Below are 17,190 nucleotides of genomic sequence, written 5' to 3' on the forward strand. Positions count from 1 at the left end.
TGTGAAAGGTGGCACCTACACAATGTATAAGAAGGATGGAGCAGAAACCAGTAACCCTGCCTTAGGGTTACTTTTCCAGGGTTTCAGAGTTCCTTCATTTCTTGAAGCAGTCCATGCTGCAGATGCTTGGTGGGAAGGGAGTTGCTTGGCTGGGAGCTATACATTGTGCATCTGGGTCCATTTCATTAGTTTCCCTACATAGGCACGCACACACACTCTTAAAGTGACAATGTATAGCTCCCTGTTTTCTATCCATTTGAGATTTTTATTTATGTTTTGGTAGTTTTTTTTTTTCAGAATCAAAATAGACCACACCACTACATCTTCAAGTTATGAAAGCCATTCCCACAAACCTAATACTTTCTGTGCAATTTATTGCAGATTACCTATTTTCCGAAACTTTCTCTTGGAAGTAGCTAATTAAAATCTTCGTCATATGAGTCAGTTCAAGATGATAATACTTCTTTGTTTTGTACATTATTAACAACAACAACACAAACAATGCTGATATGTAATTGGTTTTTATATAGTGGGTGTTTGTGTAATTAATTTGTCTAGCTGCATATTAAATTACATCTTTCAAGCAATTCAAAGAAAAAAAGATGCAGTGGACAGACATTTTCACAGTGGTTAAGAACATGAACACACATCATTGATTAATAACATATGAAAATATTATTCATTGTTTGTTCTTCAGCATTTGAACTGGTAATATAATAAAACTAGGAAAGTTTCTCTCTTAAATATTTAGGAAGTACTAATCAGTAATTAAATTTTTTAAAAAGGAGAGGCAGTAATTAAGAATAATTTTAGTATTAATTGTATTTAGTTTTCTTTCAGTGGTTTGAAGAATGACAATTTACCTGAAACATTTAAAGTAAAACATTTTATTGGGGGTAATAGATTTGCATGTCGCTATATCAAAATTGGTAAGTGTCACCTCGTTTTTTTTTATTTCATAAGTTTGTTATTCATTTGATATTAACTCCCTCCATGACAGATATGTGAACTTTCATTTTTAATTTTATATAAAAAAAAATTTATCTCTATAACTCTTCTTTTAATTTTTAATATATATTGTATCAGGAAATGACATGGGCATCATTCAGATTCATAATGTGAAATATGTATGTACAGTAATGTAACAATATTTGCTCAGATTTTACTGTACTTTACACCCTTTATGAAAATGCATATAGGGAATTAACATGCAGTAATGCTTGCTAATTCTTGCATGTTATAAAAAACCAAGCACCTGTCACTACTCTTTGCTTGTCACCTCTTATTGGTATTATATTTTATTTAAAATGAATATTATTTACTGATATCTTTCAGACAGTAATGGATACTTGCAGTTATGGTATGAAAAGAACTTATGGTTGTCATAGAAGTAGTGACACAGTTACTTTTATTTTATTTTTTTATATTTTTTATGATACAGAGTTGTATAATTTAGAGGAGACCTCCATATAGCCTTTCAAGGAGTGCAGAGAGCCAACTGGGGCTTATGACTTAATGTCTAATCCTCACTTTCTTGTGGTGCACCCTGTTAGGTATCTCCCTGGATACTTCATGAATGAGGATTGCCTGGCAATTTGGCATTTAGCTGACCAAATTGTATTATTGGCTTAAACCACAGTGTGAAGTGATGGTACAACATGATAAAATTTTGTGCTGGTTAGGGCATCATCTGGTTAAACAAGCTCTCCCCCCCATTATTTTTGTCAGAGAACCAGGACAAAAAGTGCAAAGTTAGCTACTGGAGCAAATCCTAGAACATATCCCAATTCAACATCAGCAGAGTTCAGAATTGGTACTCAATGTAAGAAGTATCAAAAGAAAAGAAATGGAATTAGCAGAAGAATTGAATAAGTACTTGACTGACATAATAGGCATGACTGATACAAAGAAGACAAAAACAGGTGAGATATTTCTAATCAACAAATACAAAATGTTATATTCCAGCAATAAGAATCAGGTAAAAAGAACTATAGTACTCAACACTAAATATGAGTATAATCTTCTTGAATGGTAGGCAACAAGTAGAGTGAAGTGGGCAAATATCAAAATGGGGAACTGGACAATGAAATGTATTTGTGCCTATGGTCCCACAGAAGGTTCTAATGAGGAAGAAATGGAGGAATTTTTTCAAGGAGAAAAATTCCTCCATTAGAGAAGGCAGTTGACACAATGAAAAAGGAAAAGTTAGTCCTTGTTTGGAGGTTTAAATAGCAGAATAGGAATTAATTAGCAGACATAAAAATGTTTGGGGAAAATTTGGAGAAAAGAGCAAAGCTAATGATAATTACTTAAATAAAGAGCCAATAGGCTTCACTTCGGCGATGTAACATTATTTAAATTAAGGGGATATTAATATTTAGCTTATTCTACAATCTGCCGAAACTTTTATAGTTTACTATATTCGGCATGAAACTCTTTGATTCCGATCATTGAGTTTCTTATTTGGCTTTGAAATAATGTAGGATTTAACATCCCCTTAATTTAAATAATGTTACATCGCCGAAGCGAAGCCTATTGGCTCTTTATTTAAGTAATTTATGGGTGCACCTTTTTGACAACTCGTATAGCAAGGTATACAAGTTATTTTCGGTATAACCTCAGTATTACTTGGTCTACCTACTCACTGATGAGACCTCTATAAAGGTCGAAACCGGTTTAGGTAGTGAACCTTCCACCATAATGGCATCATCATGCGTATCAAGGATTTAGGCCTAGCTTGGCCTGTTCCGGCCTTAGAAATCATCGTTTAAGAGGACGTCCTGGTTTTCTTTTTCCTAATGGCTTGTTTACCATAATGTATAACATCATACATCTCCTAGGAGTTGTGTTTTGCATTATGGGAAATACTAAGAATAGTGATCAGAACTTTACCCGCCTTTGCTATGAGTTGCCCTAGTGTTGAACTATGTGCTTTAGCTTACGCTACAATACGCCGAAACTTTTATAGTTTACTATATTGAGCATGAAACTCTTTGATTCCGATCTTTGAGTTTCTTATTCAGCTTTGAAATAATGCGGGATTTAATATCCCCTTAATTTAAATAATGTTACATTGCTGTAGTGAAGCCTATTGGCTCTTTATTTAAGTCATTTATGGGTGCACCTTTTTGACAACTCGTATACAAAGTATATAAGTTCTTTTTGCTATAACCTCAGTATTACCTGGTCTACCTACTCGCTGATGAGACTTCAATAAAGGTCGAAACCGGTGTGGGTAGTGACCTTCCACCATAATGTATAACATCATACATCTCCTAGGAGTTGTGTTTTGCATTATGGGAAATACTAAGAATAGTGATCAGAACTTTACCCACCTTTGCTACGAGTTGCCCTAGTGTTGAACTATGTGCTTTAGCTTATACTACAATCTGCTGAATCTTTTATAGTTTACTATATTCAGCATGAAACTCTTTGATTCTGATCTTTGAGTTTCTTATTCAGCTTTGAAATAATGTGGGATTTAATATCCTCTTAATTTAGCCAATAATAATGTTAAGTGCCTGCTGGATTTCTGTTTGGGGCATGACTGGTTACTACTAACACTATGCTCCAACATAAAAATCTCAACAAATTCACATGTAGAGAAGATGCAAGAAATTAGAAAAGTCTCATTGACTATGTTATAGTTGATAGTGATGTTTACCCACTGGTTCACAAGAATTTGAAATAGGAAGCAGGATTAAATTGAATTTCACATTGAAAAGAAGAGCATGTACAAAAGTTTTAAAATGAATCAAACTTGAGTAGCTTTCAGAGGTTAACTGTAGACTCAAATACACAAACATCATTCAAGAAAAAATGAAAGTTTGGAAAGAAGAACCAAACCTTGGAGATTCATTGGCAAACCCTGAAGAAAACGATTGATTCAGCGAGAGAGGCATGTAGTGAGGTTGTCTGTAAGGATACAAAAATCAGAAGTCCATGGTGAACTTAGGAAGTGTTAAAGAGACAGTTAAAGAAAATAAGAAAGCATATCGTAAGTTGCTGGAAAGTAAGTCAGCTTTTGCTCTTATAGAATACAATGTAAGAGGGTGAAGCACTATATAAACAAAAGTCATGGAAAGACTTTGGCAAGAACATAGAAAATAAATATCAGAAAAGTGGCAAAATGTGCTAGAAGCTATTGAAAAAGCTTAGAAATGGAAGAAAAAAAAAGTGTACTGTTAAAAGGAATCAGAGATCATATCTAAAGGTGACATGAAAACTGAAGATTAAGATATTTTAGATGCCTGGAGTAATTACTTTGAAAGATTGCTAAATGAAACAAGCTATGTCAGCATGGTGGTAGAAAATTCCCAGCAGGAATACAATCCATACTTGAAGTAGAGAAAGCCACGAAAAACCTGAAATGTGGAAAGGCAGCTGGAATAGATGAAATTTGACTAGATATGCTTAAATATGGAAGTATAACAGTTTTACAGGGGATGCACAGCATAATTCTCAAGGCCTGGTCAGATTGTTGAATTCTGGGTGATTGAAGTAGAGCTCTCATAGTACTATCTGTAAAAAGGAAATAAAACTGAATTTGAGAATTACAGAGGTATTTCCTTACTAAATGTTCCTGGTAAGATTTTTGAGAAATGGCTAAGAAAAATTTTGGAAGGAAAGCTTGGTAAAGAACAAGCTGGATTCAGTGAATGAATATGCCTACAGAAGCAGGATTCAGTCCAAATAGAAGTTTTCAGGATCAGATTTTCACTTTAAGACAAATAGATGAGAAATCTTCGGAATATAACAACGATTTGTATTGTAGATCTAGAAAAGACATATGACAAGGTGCCACCAGGAAATCTTCACGATGCTACAGTTATATGGGATAAATAGGGCATTCTATTAAGCAATACATAGTCTCTATTTAAGCTGTAAGTCAGCAGTTAGAACTGAAGGAATACAGGAAGATGGTTTTTTAAATCAGGTTTGTTTGTGACAAGAGTGCACATTACCTCTACTGTTATTCATTATCTATATTATCACATTATGAAGGAAAGGGGTATTAAATCTGATAGCAAAATTGGTAATGTTAATCTTAGTTTATGCAGATGTTGTTATAATTCTGAATAAATTCTGTACAAGTCTGAATTCTATAACTAAATTGAATAACTGTTGTAATAAATTTGATGTGAAAATTAGTACTAAAAAAAGAAAGGCAATGAAAATAGGTAGAAACATCGAAAGCATTAAGTGTATCCTGAATGGAGAACCTGTAGGGCAAGTAAAACATTTCAGCTAGTTAAGCACAAGTTTTAATAAAGATGACAAATTAAATATGGAAATAGACAAGAATTGGTAAAGCTGGTATGGTAGGAAATCAGTTCAATAAATTCATATGGAATAAGGAAGAAATTAGTCAAAACACTAAATTATCTATATACAAGACAGTGTTGAAACCAATTTTTACATATGGATCTTAGAGCTGGGTTAGAAATTAAACACTTGATCAAAGACTGGAGTCACAGATATGAAAATTCTGAGAAAGATTAGTTTAGTGAACAGATGGCATAAATGGCAGTATCATATTAAAATGAGGATATTAGGAAAGAACTTGCCATTGTTAGCATTCAGGAATGTTTTAGCAGAGCTAATTTCAAGTGGTATAGTTACTTAAATAGAATGGGAGAGGAAAGATTAACAAAAGAAGTGCTCTTTGCTATTTGGCAGGAAAAAGACTTAGAGGAAGAAGAAAATGTAGGTGGTTTGATTATAGTAAAAAGTCCCTTAGAAGACAGAAATATGGGATCTTATAATGTTGGAATCTTGACATATAACAGATAAATTTGAGGTAAATTGTTGATGGGAAGTTAGTAATGATGTTGATACATAGATGTTAGCAATGATGTAACGTTATCTTTTAGTTGTTGTTGTTGATTTATGCTCACGCATACACCTACACTTCACCATGTAGGCATTCGAGACTGAAATCCCATGAAATAGGTTGGTTAATCCTTATTCCAGAGGATGACTTATGTCTGTAGATGCATATGTTCGCAGGGCTGGTTTGCCTGTTGTGAGGGATGAAAAACCCAAGTTTCCGGGTAAAAAAATCTTTACCTCTGTATGAGACCAGATAAACTCACCTTTAGTCGAAAGCAACCAGATAAAGGTCATCCCACATGTCATGGATGGGAATTGAACCCAAATCTTTCTGACCAAGGGGGGCTTCGTTTATACACTGAGCTACAGAGGCTCTTTTCATGTAGTACTATCCTAAAATCCTGTATACCTGCTGATGGTATGTATATCAGAAATTTGATGATGGTGATGATTATTTCACATTAGATACCCTTTTATAATTTTATTGGACAAATAATAGAAAAATGAAAGAGGCTACAAATGACAAGAGCACACTCTGACTTTGCAATGAAGTCAAATTTTTAATTATTATTGTAATAGTTTGACACATCAGTATAGTGTTGATGGGAAAACTGCTAACATGGTATTTGAAAACCTAAGGAAATGCATAGAAGAGAAGCTGTTCCAAAGAATGGCAGTAGAAACAACAAACAAAGAAAAGTCTACAAGTTTAGAATTATATTGTAAGGAGTTATGGTGTAAAGTAGCTGCATGCAGTGATCATGCTATTTGTGATGAATAGCAATTATGTGTTTAGTGAATGATAGAAAGCAACAGAGAATAAAACTATTACGCAGAAAAGGTATCATAGTTCTGAATCAACAATTAGCTTCTCATTTAACATAAAAAGTCCATGTATGTTCCAAGATAAGAACATATGTCACCAGATATGTTTAATGTTCTGGGTTAAAATTGCAACAAACACAGTATGGAGCATCAGTCCATTTCTATTTGTAAAGCATCTGTTTGCATCTCATGTTTTCTCAGTATCTGGTTTTCCTATAATAGCAACCATGAAATCTGTCAAAATGCAGACAGTAGACATGAACAAGTGAATGAAAGAGAATGCATTGAGATGGTGAGACAGTGGCTATTAGTTAGTCTAATTGTTCTCTTTTGTATTAAGTTGAGCATCTTTTAAGAAAGTCTTAAGAATACACTCTGAATGTGAGACCAGTATTTGGTGGATGAATGGATTTGTGATTTGCAGTGAACAATAAGCAATAAGTATTCAGATGTAAAAGACGTAGAGTGGGACAGTGTCTAATTTTTTGGATGTTTGGGTGACCTCGTCTTGTTCAGAGATTTGAATTTTGTCAAGAGTAAGGCTGGAAGAAAAGTGTGTGTGTGAGAGTGAGTGAGAAAATAACACGGAATTGAGTTTTGCAAGCATTGATTAACAAGACTGTTAATCAATGATGAACATTATTAAACATCTTCAGTGGCAGCCAGATCCAGAAGAGATACTAGAGATGAAGTAATGCAGAAGTCATATGTTTCCCATATAAAAGTAGTGAAAAGGTGAATCACTTGAAATTAATAAAATACTCTGGATTAGAGATGTTGAAAGTGTTGTTTCATTTGCTTATATTTTAAATTAAAGAATTTAATTTATTCTCAATTTATTTATAACTCCAATTAATAGTATAACCAAGTGACAAAAACTTACATCTGTCTCTGATCCAGAGTATATTGATAAAATACTATTTTTCACTACTCTCAGTTCTGGGAAAGTCCTAAGGGAGTGGAAAGAGGACAGAATAATTCCTTTGCATAAAGGCGACTCGTAGACAGCAGTAGTAAATTATAGATCAATCAGTATCTCATGAGTGGTAGTAAAAGTACTGAAAAAGCTGGTCAAAGAGAGAATTCAAAAAATCTCTACTTTACTATGAGGGGCAGCATGAATTTGTGTTGGGTTAGTTATACCTTTAGTAATTTAATAACTTTTTAATACAGTGTGACAGCTAAGTTGGATGAATATGGAGGAATGGCTACAATGATTCTGCTGGGTTTTACACAGGCATTTGACACAATATCACATGGAACTCTGTTACACAAATTAAAACAAATGCTGATTTTTATGACAATGGTTATGTGGATATGAGGGTGGCTGATGGACAGATTACAAAAAGTGGTGCATGGAGGAGCAGAATCCAGGAGAAAGCAAGTGATGACACAAGATTCTGTGCTAGGATCACTGCTGTTTAATTTGTACATAAATGATACATGAAATAGGCTGAGAGGAAATATCCATTCTTTGCTGATAATGCAAAATTGGGTAGAGCAATTGTTAATTAATTGTTAAGATGTGGAGAGCTTGCATGATGATTTAAATAGGCTGTCAGTTATGGGTAAAAGATGATGGATGTCAGTTTAATATGGAGAAATGCCAAGTAATGCATTTTGAGATGGATTGATTACAAACTATATACCACATTGATGGAACTGTACTCCAGGAAATAGATGAAGTTAGGGATTTTAGGGGGGAGAGATAGAGAGTTGAAGTGTAGAGGGCTTACTTGGCTGTTGAAGTACACACTAACAAATAAAAATAAGGAAGTTGTTATTGATCTTTATTAGGCATTGATATATCCACACCTGGATTACTGTGCTCAGGTTTGATCCTGGGTTTCTTAGGAATGAAGAAGTGGTAGAGAGGATTCAGAAGTAAGTGACCAAAATGGCAAGTGGTCTGGGAATGCTCCCTATGAGGATAGATTGAGAGTTTATAGGGTGCAGAAGTTGTTTAATAGGTAAAAAAGGGGTGATATGATATAAACAGTTAAGTTACTTCAAGTGTTTTATAGGATTGATTCAGGGAAAATGTTTCAGCACCTGGATAGAGGAGGCAGCACAGGAGGTCATCCCTGGAAGTTGAGTAAGAGTGTGGTTAGTGGGGATATGAGGACTAGATGTTTTGCTTGGATGGTGATTGAATAGAATGGTCAGTTGTGAGCGCTCTATCTTCAGGGAGAGGAATAATAGATATTGTGTGGATAGTTTTGGACTCCATGAAGGTGCCCTTGCAAAAATAATAATACTTTGCCTGCAGTGGTGTCACTCCAAAAATTCATTTTTTTTTTTGCCATGTTTGCCCGCAAGGATTTTTTTTTATCAGATTTGTTCTTTATCATCACTTTTTTTATCCTTTCTTTCATAAATGGTAATCATTTCATTTTTAAACATTATGTAGTAAAATTTCAGTTTAATATAAACCAAAATAATTGCCCAACGTTTCAACCTTCATATCAGTGTCTTCATCATCTGCAGTATACACATATATACAAAGAAACCAGTTATGTTACAATCTACATAATAATATTATAATACTAATTAGTGATGGAAGTTACTTGTATTAAATTGTTTATTTGTATAATTTTTGACTATATTTCTTCCATTTTAAACACATTACAGGATGATAACCATGAAAAGAGAGAACACAACGAAATTGAAAGCACTTGATATTATATGTGCTGTTGGCTGCAGGAGAATAACTGTCTGCATTAATAGATATTGAGAAATAAATTTAAAATAAAATGATAAAATATTTTAAAATGTAAATGATTAATTAATTACATCTTACGAAACGCACGAATGGTGAGTATTAGGATAACTTCCCAAAATTCTGTTACCATTGAATTATCTAATATCCTATCCTTTGAAGAATTTTATACCATATATATGATTTCTTCCAATTCAGTAGAAAAAGTTTTCATGATCTTTAGTGTCATATGCAGAAATTTCAATCTCTATTGAATAAGATAAATATGCCAGTTAATAACCATATTGACTCCTCAAAAACTTCCATTAATATTTTAGGCCATCCTTTATCCAATGAAGAAATATCAGTATTATTGAAAGGATTAAATTATGCTGTATCTCCAAAAACCATTCCAATTATGGACTTTCATACTGTAGCTAGTAAAATTAGATATCAGCCAAGATATATTTTATTCAAATCAATATTTCTTCAAAGCAATCTATCTAAAAAAGGAATTCCATGCCTTATCTTCTCTAAAGCATAATAAGAACATAGTTATTACTAAGGCCAACAAAGGTTATGCAGTGTTGTTGTTTATGATACTTTAGAAACTTAATCTTCTACTTGTGTAATTATCATGAACAAGTTCATGTACTGTCTTGAAAACCATGTATATTTTCCTGTATGAATTTTCTTATATTCTAAGAAATGGACTTTAGAAACATCCTTTTTATTCTTTAGTGTCTAAGAAAAATTTGTCATTATTTTACAAATTAATTGTTCTATATAGTATTATTTAATTATTATTTCTTTAGTACCTATTCAGTCTTGGGGCCCAAGCTTTAATTTCAGCATATGGCACGTGGAGCTTCGGGGTATTGATGATTGGGATATGGTCAAGTCTTGTATGAATTGGTTCAGTTATGTAAGTGTCTTGAAAATGGTAGTGTTCTTTATTGATTGCTTTTATAGTTTTAAAATTATAATCTTTAATAATAATTAACAAATCAGTGTAAAAAATTTTCCACATGAAAAAAAAAAAAACTCCATTATATAATCAGATGTGACCTGCTTAATGTATCTGCTGCACAGGTCATATTTTTGGAATGTAAATTGCTTATTGTTTAAAATCAGTTCTGGAGAATTGTATAGGATGCTGTGATAACTCAGCATAAACAGGATTTCTTTTTATTTATTTATTATTTTTCCCCTCACCTTTCTTCAACACCAGTCTGGTATGGGTGTGTGTATGTGTGTGAGAGAGAGCTGCTCACTTGCCAAATCGATTAACTCCATAAAACGAAAAGTGATAAAATAATATACATTGTTTTTTAAAATTCCTTTTAAAATATAAATTCAAATAAACATTGTAGAATGTATTATTGCAGATGTAGCTTTTATCTAACGACATATAAAATGTATAAGATAGAATATCCTTGGAGTAATCGTTATTATTATTACAATTTTTACGTGACTAAGGGAGTTAATCGATTAGGCAAGTGAAAAAAAAGTAATAACATCAAATTCAGTCTTCAAATAATTTTTTTTTTACAGAAAAACTTCATTATCATACATTTTTTATTAAAGATTTTTCACAAAATGAATAATAACTGTTCTTTTATTGTTACAATTATTATTATTAGTTTGTTTAAATTGATTCATCAGCAACATAAATGATGTCTTTTTTGTCAGCTGCATTTGAGGTCCCGTCATGTCGATTTGTTCTTAAGTTTTTATAATAATCATGTTTAATAGGAGGGATGAATTTCAACAGATCCATCATATCTTTCCTCTTTTCTCTTATCACAGTTCTACCTATAGGATATAACAAAGGCTGGTCTATGTTTTTCAGACCTGCTACAGATTTTCTTATATTAATGGCATGAAATTCTGAATCTTCATTAAAGTCATATTTGAATTGTATGACGAGGGGTTTCGACCTTTCTATTTTATCCAGTGCATTTTAAGCCAATTTACTGGTAACCCTGTAACTGTTACTTTTCTGTTAATGATAGTATTTTCTAAAGGATTTGTTGAGAAAAAATCCTGATGAATCATTTGAACCACATTAAATGGTGCTTTCTTTTTACGGTTTTGATTATATTGTACCAATCATCTGGTGCAAAAATGTTTTGAATTTTTTTAGCATGTGACTCGATAATGGCAAAATTCGAATCATTAGGCAAATAACTATTTCCACTTACCAAAAATTTCATTTCAATTGACTCAGCTGTTATTTCTGTACTTTGAACCAGTTTCAATAAACTTAAGAGAGTTTTGTTATTCCTATTTTGTCTGGTACACAAATCTGAATAGGTTATTATTTTTCATAATTTTTAGCATAAGTGTTTATATACTTTATTAGGCATGATGAAATTTCCTAAGACCCACGAGATCCTTCAGTTTCTGGCCAAACGAACATGTGGCTTATATTTTTATTAAAATCGTGGCAATCAAAATTATAAACATATAAATTTCACTTATAATAAGCTACCGATGAAGTAAGTTTAGGAAAGGCTAAAGCTTTTTCTAAGTCGAAAGAAAATACAAAAATTTCTTCAGATGCTGCCATTCCATCTGCAGCCATATGACTACGAGCCTGTTCAGCCTCTTGTAAGTGAGCATCCTTTTCAAGTTTTACCATCCGAATTCCTTCACTATCCGAAGACTCAATTTTTATATGCAAAGAATCGCAAGTTTGGAATGTATCTTTAGATGGTTGCTTAAAATTTAAATTAAATTTAGTGGAGAATACCTTGTAGTAATATTTTTCTTTCACTGGTACTATATCTTCATCTTCACATTGCGTGATGTACAGTTCGTACATTTTCTTAATATTTAGATCTGGATTTAAATATTTTTGTCTTGAATTTTTGTCGTGAGCTCTTGTGTAGTGACTAGTGTAGGCGGGAAATGAGTCTATATGTTTTATAACATGTGTGTCATCGATTTTATTGCCTGGAACATGGCAACCGCGACGATCAATCAAAGGCAAAACTTGTTCTTTATAACAACAGTCGTATATTCGTCCGTCACTTATCTGATAAGTATCCTTAAAATATTTTTTGCAAACATAAATATCATTTCTTCAGCTATTTCAAAAATATGTGAAAGAACTTGATCTTGGCATTTTACTGTTATCCTTCAGGCGCCTTCTTTTTATTTCGTTAACTTTAATACAACATCTTAAAAAATTTTTTTGCTCGAGTTGACTGTCTAAATTATAAAATGTCTCCATGGCAGCTTCTCTTTCATCCGAAGTAATTTTTTCATTGCACTTCTGACGACATCAACATATTCCATCTACAAATGTTTTTGCAGGTATTAAATTTCCCCTTCTATTTCTGTATTCCAAATTTTTATTCTTCTATGCTTTTGGACATTTCGAGCCCATTTATCAAGATTACAACCTCTTTTCTGCCCAATCGAATTATTTGTTGTAATGTTTTCACTGCTGCAATCAGATGACAAATCCGAAGAAATACATAAACGTTTTCTTGAGCCGAGCTTTCTGTTAATAAATCGTATTGAAGAAGCATCAGATACGTCATTTTCCACATCCAAATAATTATTATTAGTCTCATCCATCTTGATATTATAATAGTATAATTTTTCTTTTTTCTAAAAACAACATCATCATCAAATTTCTGCCATGTACCCTCAAGGGGTACATGGCAGGAATATGATATGATAGTGCTACATGAAAAATATTACATCATTACTAACTTCCTATCTACAATTTTCCTCCAAATCAGTCTGTTACTTATCACGACTCCAACTTTATCAGATCTTATATTTCTATCGTCTAAGGCACTTTGTACCATATCAATCCACCTATATCTTGGTCTTCCTCTGGGTCGTTTTGCTGCCAACTTGGCAGAGAACACTTGTTTTGCTAATCATTCTTCGCCCATTCTGTTTAAGTGACCATACCACCTGAGATTAGCTCTGCTAATGCATTCCTGGATGTTGACAATGTCAAGTTCTTTCCTAATATCCTCGTTTTTAATATGATATTGCCATTAATGCCATCTGTTCATGCCCCTAATCTTTCTCAGGACTCTCATATCTGCGGTCTCTAGTCTTTGGTCAAGTGTTTTACTTCTGACCCAGATCTCAGATACATAAGTTAAAACTAGTTTGAACACTGTCATGTATACAGCTAATTTAGTGTTCCGACTAATTTCTCTCTTATTCCATATGAATTTATTCAATTGACTTCCCACCATACCAGCTTTGCTGATTCTGTTGTCTATTTCTATATTTCATTTACCATCTTCACTCAAAATCGTGCCTAAGTAGCTGAAATGTTTTACTTGTTCCGCAGGTTCTCCGTTCAACACAATTGACATTTTCAATGATTCTGCCTATTTTCATTGTCTTTGTCTTTTTATTGCTGACCTTCATACCATATCTATTACAATAGTTATTCGATTTAGTCAGAGAATCTTGCGGATTTATTTAGAAGTATAACATCATCTGCATAAAGCAAAGAGCTGACATTAACATCTCCAATTTTGATATCATGTTTAATACCACTTTCCTTCATAATGTTATCCATATAGATAATGAATAACAGAGGGGATAATGTACATCCTTGTCTCACACCAGATTTAACATTAAACCATCTTCCTGTACTTCCTTCAATCCTAACTGCTGACTGACTAACTACAACTCAAATAAAGACTAAGTATTGCTTGATATAATGCCCTTTTGACACCATATAACTGTAGCGTATTGAATAGTTTCTCTCTTGGCACCTTGTCATATGCCTTTTCCAAATCGACAAAACTTAAATACAGATCTTTGTTATATTCCCGTGATTTCTCGACTATTTGTCGTAAAGTGAAGATCTGATCCTGACAGCCTCTATTTGGCGTGAATCCAGCTTGTTCTTCACCAAGCTTTTCTTCCACAAGTCTTCTCAACCGTTTCTCAAGTATACTTGCATAGTTCTTGCCAGGAACACTCAGTAGGGAAATACCTCTCTAATTCTCACATTCAGTTTTATTTCCCTTTTATGGGTACTATGAGAGCTTTACTCCAATCATGGGAATTTATCCCTCTGTCCAGGCTTTCTGAACTATGCAGTGCAGCCACTGTAAGACTTTTATGCTATCATACTTCATCATTTCTGGTCGAATATCATCTACTCCTGCTGCCTTTCCACATTTCAAGTCTTTGATGGCTTGATATGTGAAAAGGCAGCAGAAAGGCTTTTTTTTGCTTCAAGTATGGATATGTATTCCTGACTGCATGCCTAGTCAGTGTTTTTTACCACTGTGCTGTCATCAATGCTTATTTTATTTAGCAGTTTTTCAAAGTAATTACTCCATACTTCAAGGATATCTTTTTCTCCCATTTTCATGTCACCTTTATCATGTCTAACTCCTTTTACAGCACACTCTTTCCTCCATTCCTAAGCTTCTTCAACAACCTTCAGAATATTTTGCCACCTTCTTGATATTTATTTTCTATATTCTTGCCAAAGTCCTCCTGTGACTTTTGTTTAGCTAGTTTTACACAGTGTTTAGCATTCTTACATTTGTCTCTGTTTCTCTAAGAGCACAAGCTGACTTATTTGCCAGGAACTTTTGATATGCTTTCTTCTTTTCCTTCACTGCCTCTTTGACTTCCTGTGTCCACCATGGAGTTCTAATTTTTCTATCCTTGCAGACAACTTCACCACATGCCTCTCTAGCTGAATCAATTAGGGCTTTCTTCAAGGTTGCCACTGAATCTCCAAGGTTTGATTCCTGTTCTCAAACTCTTTCATTTTTAATTATATGAAGAGCCAAAGGCTTCAATTTGGCGATATATAAACTTATTTAAGTTAAGGGATATTACATCCAATATTGTTTCATAGCTGAATAAGAAACTCAAAGAGTTTCATGCCGAATATAATAAATATATAAAGTTTGGCGAGTCCAAGCAAATACCTGGATAATGTTACAACTGACCCTTTAGGGAGTGCAACACTGAGGCAACTCATGGTAAGGGTGGAGCAAGCTCCAATCACTATTCTTGATATTTCCCCATAATGTGAAACCCAGCTCCTAGGAGCTGTATTACTGTTCTACATTATGAGTGAGAGAAGGTCACTACCCAGACCGGTTTCAACCTTTATTGATGTCTCATCGGTGAGTAGGTAGACTTAGAAATACCAAGTTTGTAGCGAACAGAACACATATACTCTACTATGAGAATTACCAAAAAGGCACTCCCTAAAGGGCAATCCCTAACTTAAATAATTCTTTCATTTTTTCTTCAATAATCATTGTGTATTTTAGTCTAGTTCATATCTGAGAGCTGCTCAACTTTTATTCGCTTTAAAACTTTCTTAGATGTTATTCTTTTCAATATGAAATTCAATTTTATCCTGCTCAAGACTAAATAGTGATCACTTCCAATTTCAAATCCTCTGTATACTAGTGTCCTGCACCAGGGAGAAAACATCACTATCAACAATAACATAGTTAATGAGACTTTTCTTATTCCTAGCCTCTTCTCTCCATGTGAATTTGTGCACATTTTTATGTTGGAACATGGCATTAGTAATAACCAGTCCATGTCCTGAGCAGAAATCCAACAGATATTTGCCATTGTTATTAGCTTTGTCTTTTCTCCAAATTTTCCCAAAATATTTTTGTATGTCTCACAATCATTTCCCACTCTGCTATTTAGATCCCCAACAAGGACCAACTTTTCATTTTTCATTGTGTCAGTTTCTTTTTCTAAAAGCCTCAAAAAATTCCTCCACTTCTACCTTAGTAGAACCTTCTGTGGGATCATAGGCACAAATAAGTCTCATTGTCCAGTTCCCCATTCTCATATTTGCCCACATTACTCTACTTCAGACTGACTGGCATTCAAGAAGATTAGCCTCATATTTTGTGTTGAATACTATGGCTACTCCTTTTCCTTAATTGTCATTTCCTGAATATAACATTTTGTATTTATTGCTCAGAAAGATCTCACCAGTTTTTGTCTTTTTTTGTTTCAGTCACTCCTATTATGTGGTACTTATCTAATTCCTCAGCTAGCTCCATTTCTTTGCCATTCAGGCTTCTTACGTTGATAGTACCGATCTTTAACTCTGGTGATGTTGGGTTGGGGGTGCACCCTCAGATTTGTTCCAGTAGCTGACTTTTCACTGTTCGCCCTGGTTCCCTAGCTAAAACAACGGGGGGCCTTGTTTAACCGGATGACGCTCCAGCCAGCATGAAATTTTGTCATGTTGTACCATCATTTTTTATTTTGGTTTAACCAATAAGAATACAATTTGGTCAGCTAAATCCCAAATTGCCAGCCCATCCTCGTTCGTTCAGTATCCAAGTAGATACCCAACAGGGTGCACCACGAGAAGGTGAGGATTGGACATTAGGTCAGAAGTCCTGGTCAGTTCTCCACATTCCTTTAAAGGCTGTGGAGGTCTCCTCTCAGTTATACAGCTTTGACCCTTAAACACCCCTTAAAACAACTGACACTAAAATTCACAAGTACTTACTTCTGCGGCAGTTAGACTGTAACTGAATTTTACTTTTTTTTGTGATGAGACAGCACTAAACAATTATCATCAAGTACTTCTGCATTTGAATTGCATTATTGCAACGATTTACATTAAAGTATGGAGTTAATTTAGATTGGCTTCTGAAATAAATTATTTATTATTTGATGGCCAACAAAAATTTTGTTATTTAGTGGTGTTAATCCTTATTATTAGGGAAATTTATTATGAATATAAAAAGTTAGGAGTCAATCAAGTGCTTTGACACTAAAATTTAAAACAAAAATTCAAAAAGTGAAGTTAATCGATTTGGCTTGTGAATGGCTCA

At 33.7% G+C, this 17,190-nt stretch overlaps 1 protein-coding gene across 1 annotated transcript in view; it reads left to right on the forward strand.

Moving 5' to 3' along the window:
• muskelin (muskelin 1) overlaps nt 1-17,190 on the forward strand; it is a 411,065-nt gene that overhangs the window by 51,651 nt on the left and 342,224 nt on the right. The window contains exons 4-5 of the mRNA XM_090406668.1: nt 841-929; nt 10,171-10,280. Of these exons, the coding sequence (XP_090262794.1) occupies nt 841-929; nt 10,171-10,280 (199 nt within the window). The remainder of the gene's footprint in view (nt 1-840; nt 930-10,170; nt 10,281-17,190) is intronic.

The sequence above is a fragment of the Typopeltis vanoorti genome, chromosome 16, assembly GCF_054136105.1.
Source record: "Typopeltis vanoorti isolate ZY-2024b chromosome 16, IOZ_Tvanoo_1.0, whole genome shotgun sequence".
NCBI lineage: Eukaryota > Metazoa > Arthropoda > Arachnida > Uropygi > Thelyphonidae > Typopeltis > Typopeltis vanoorti.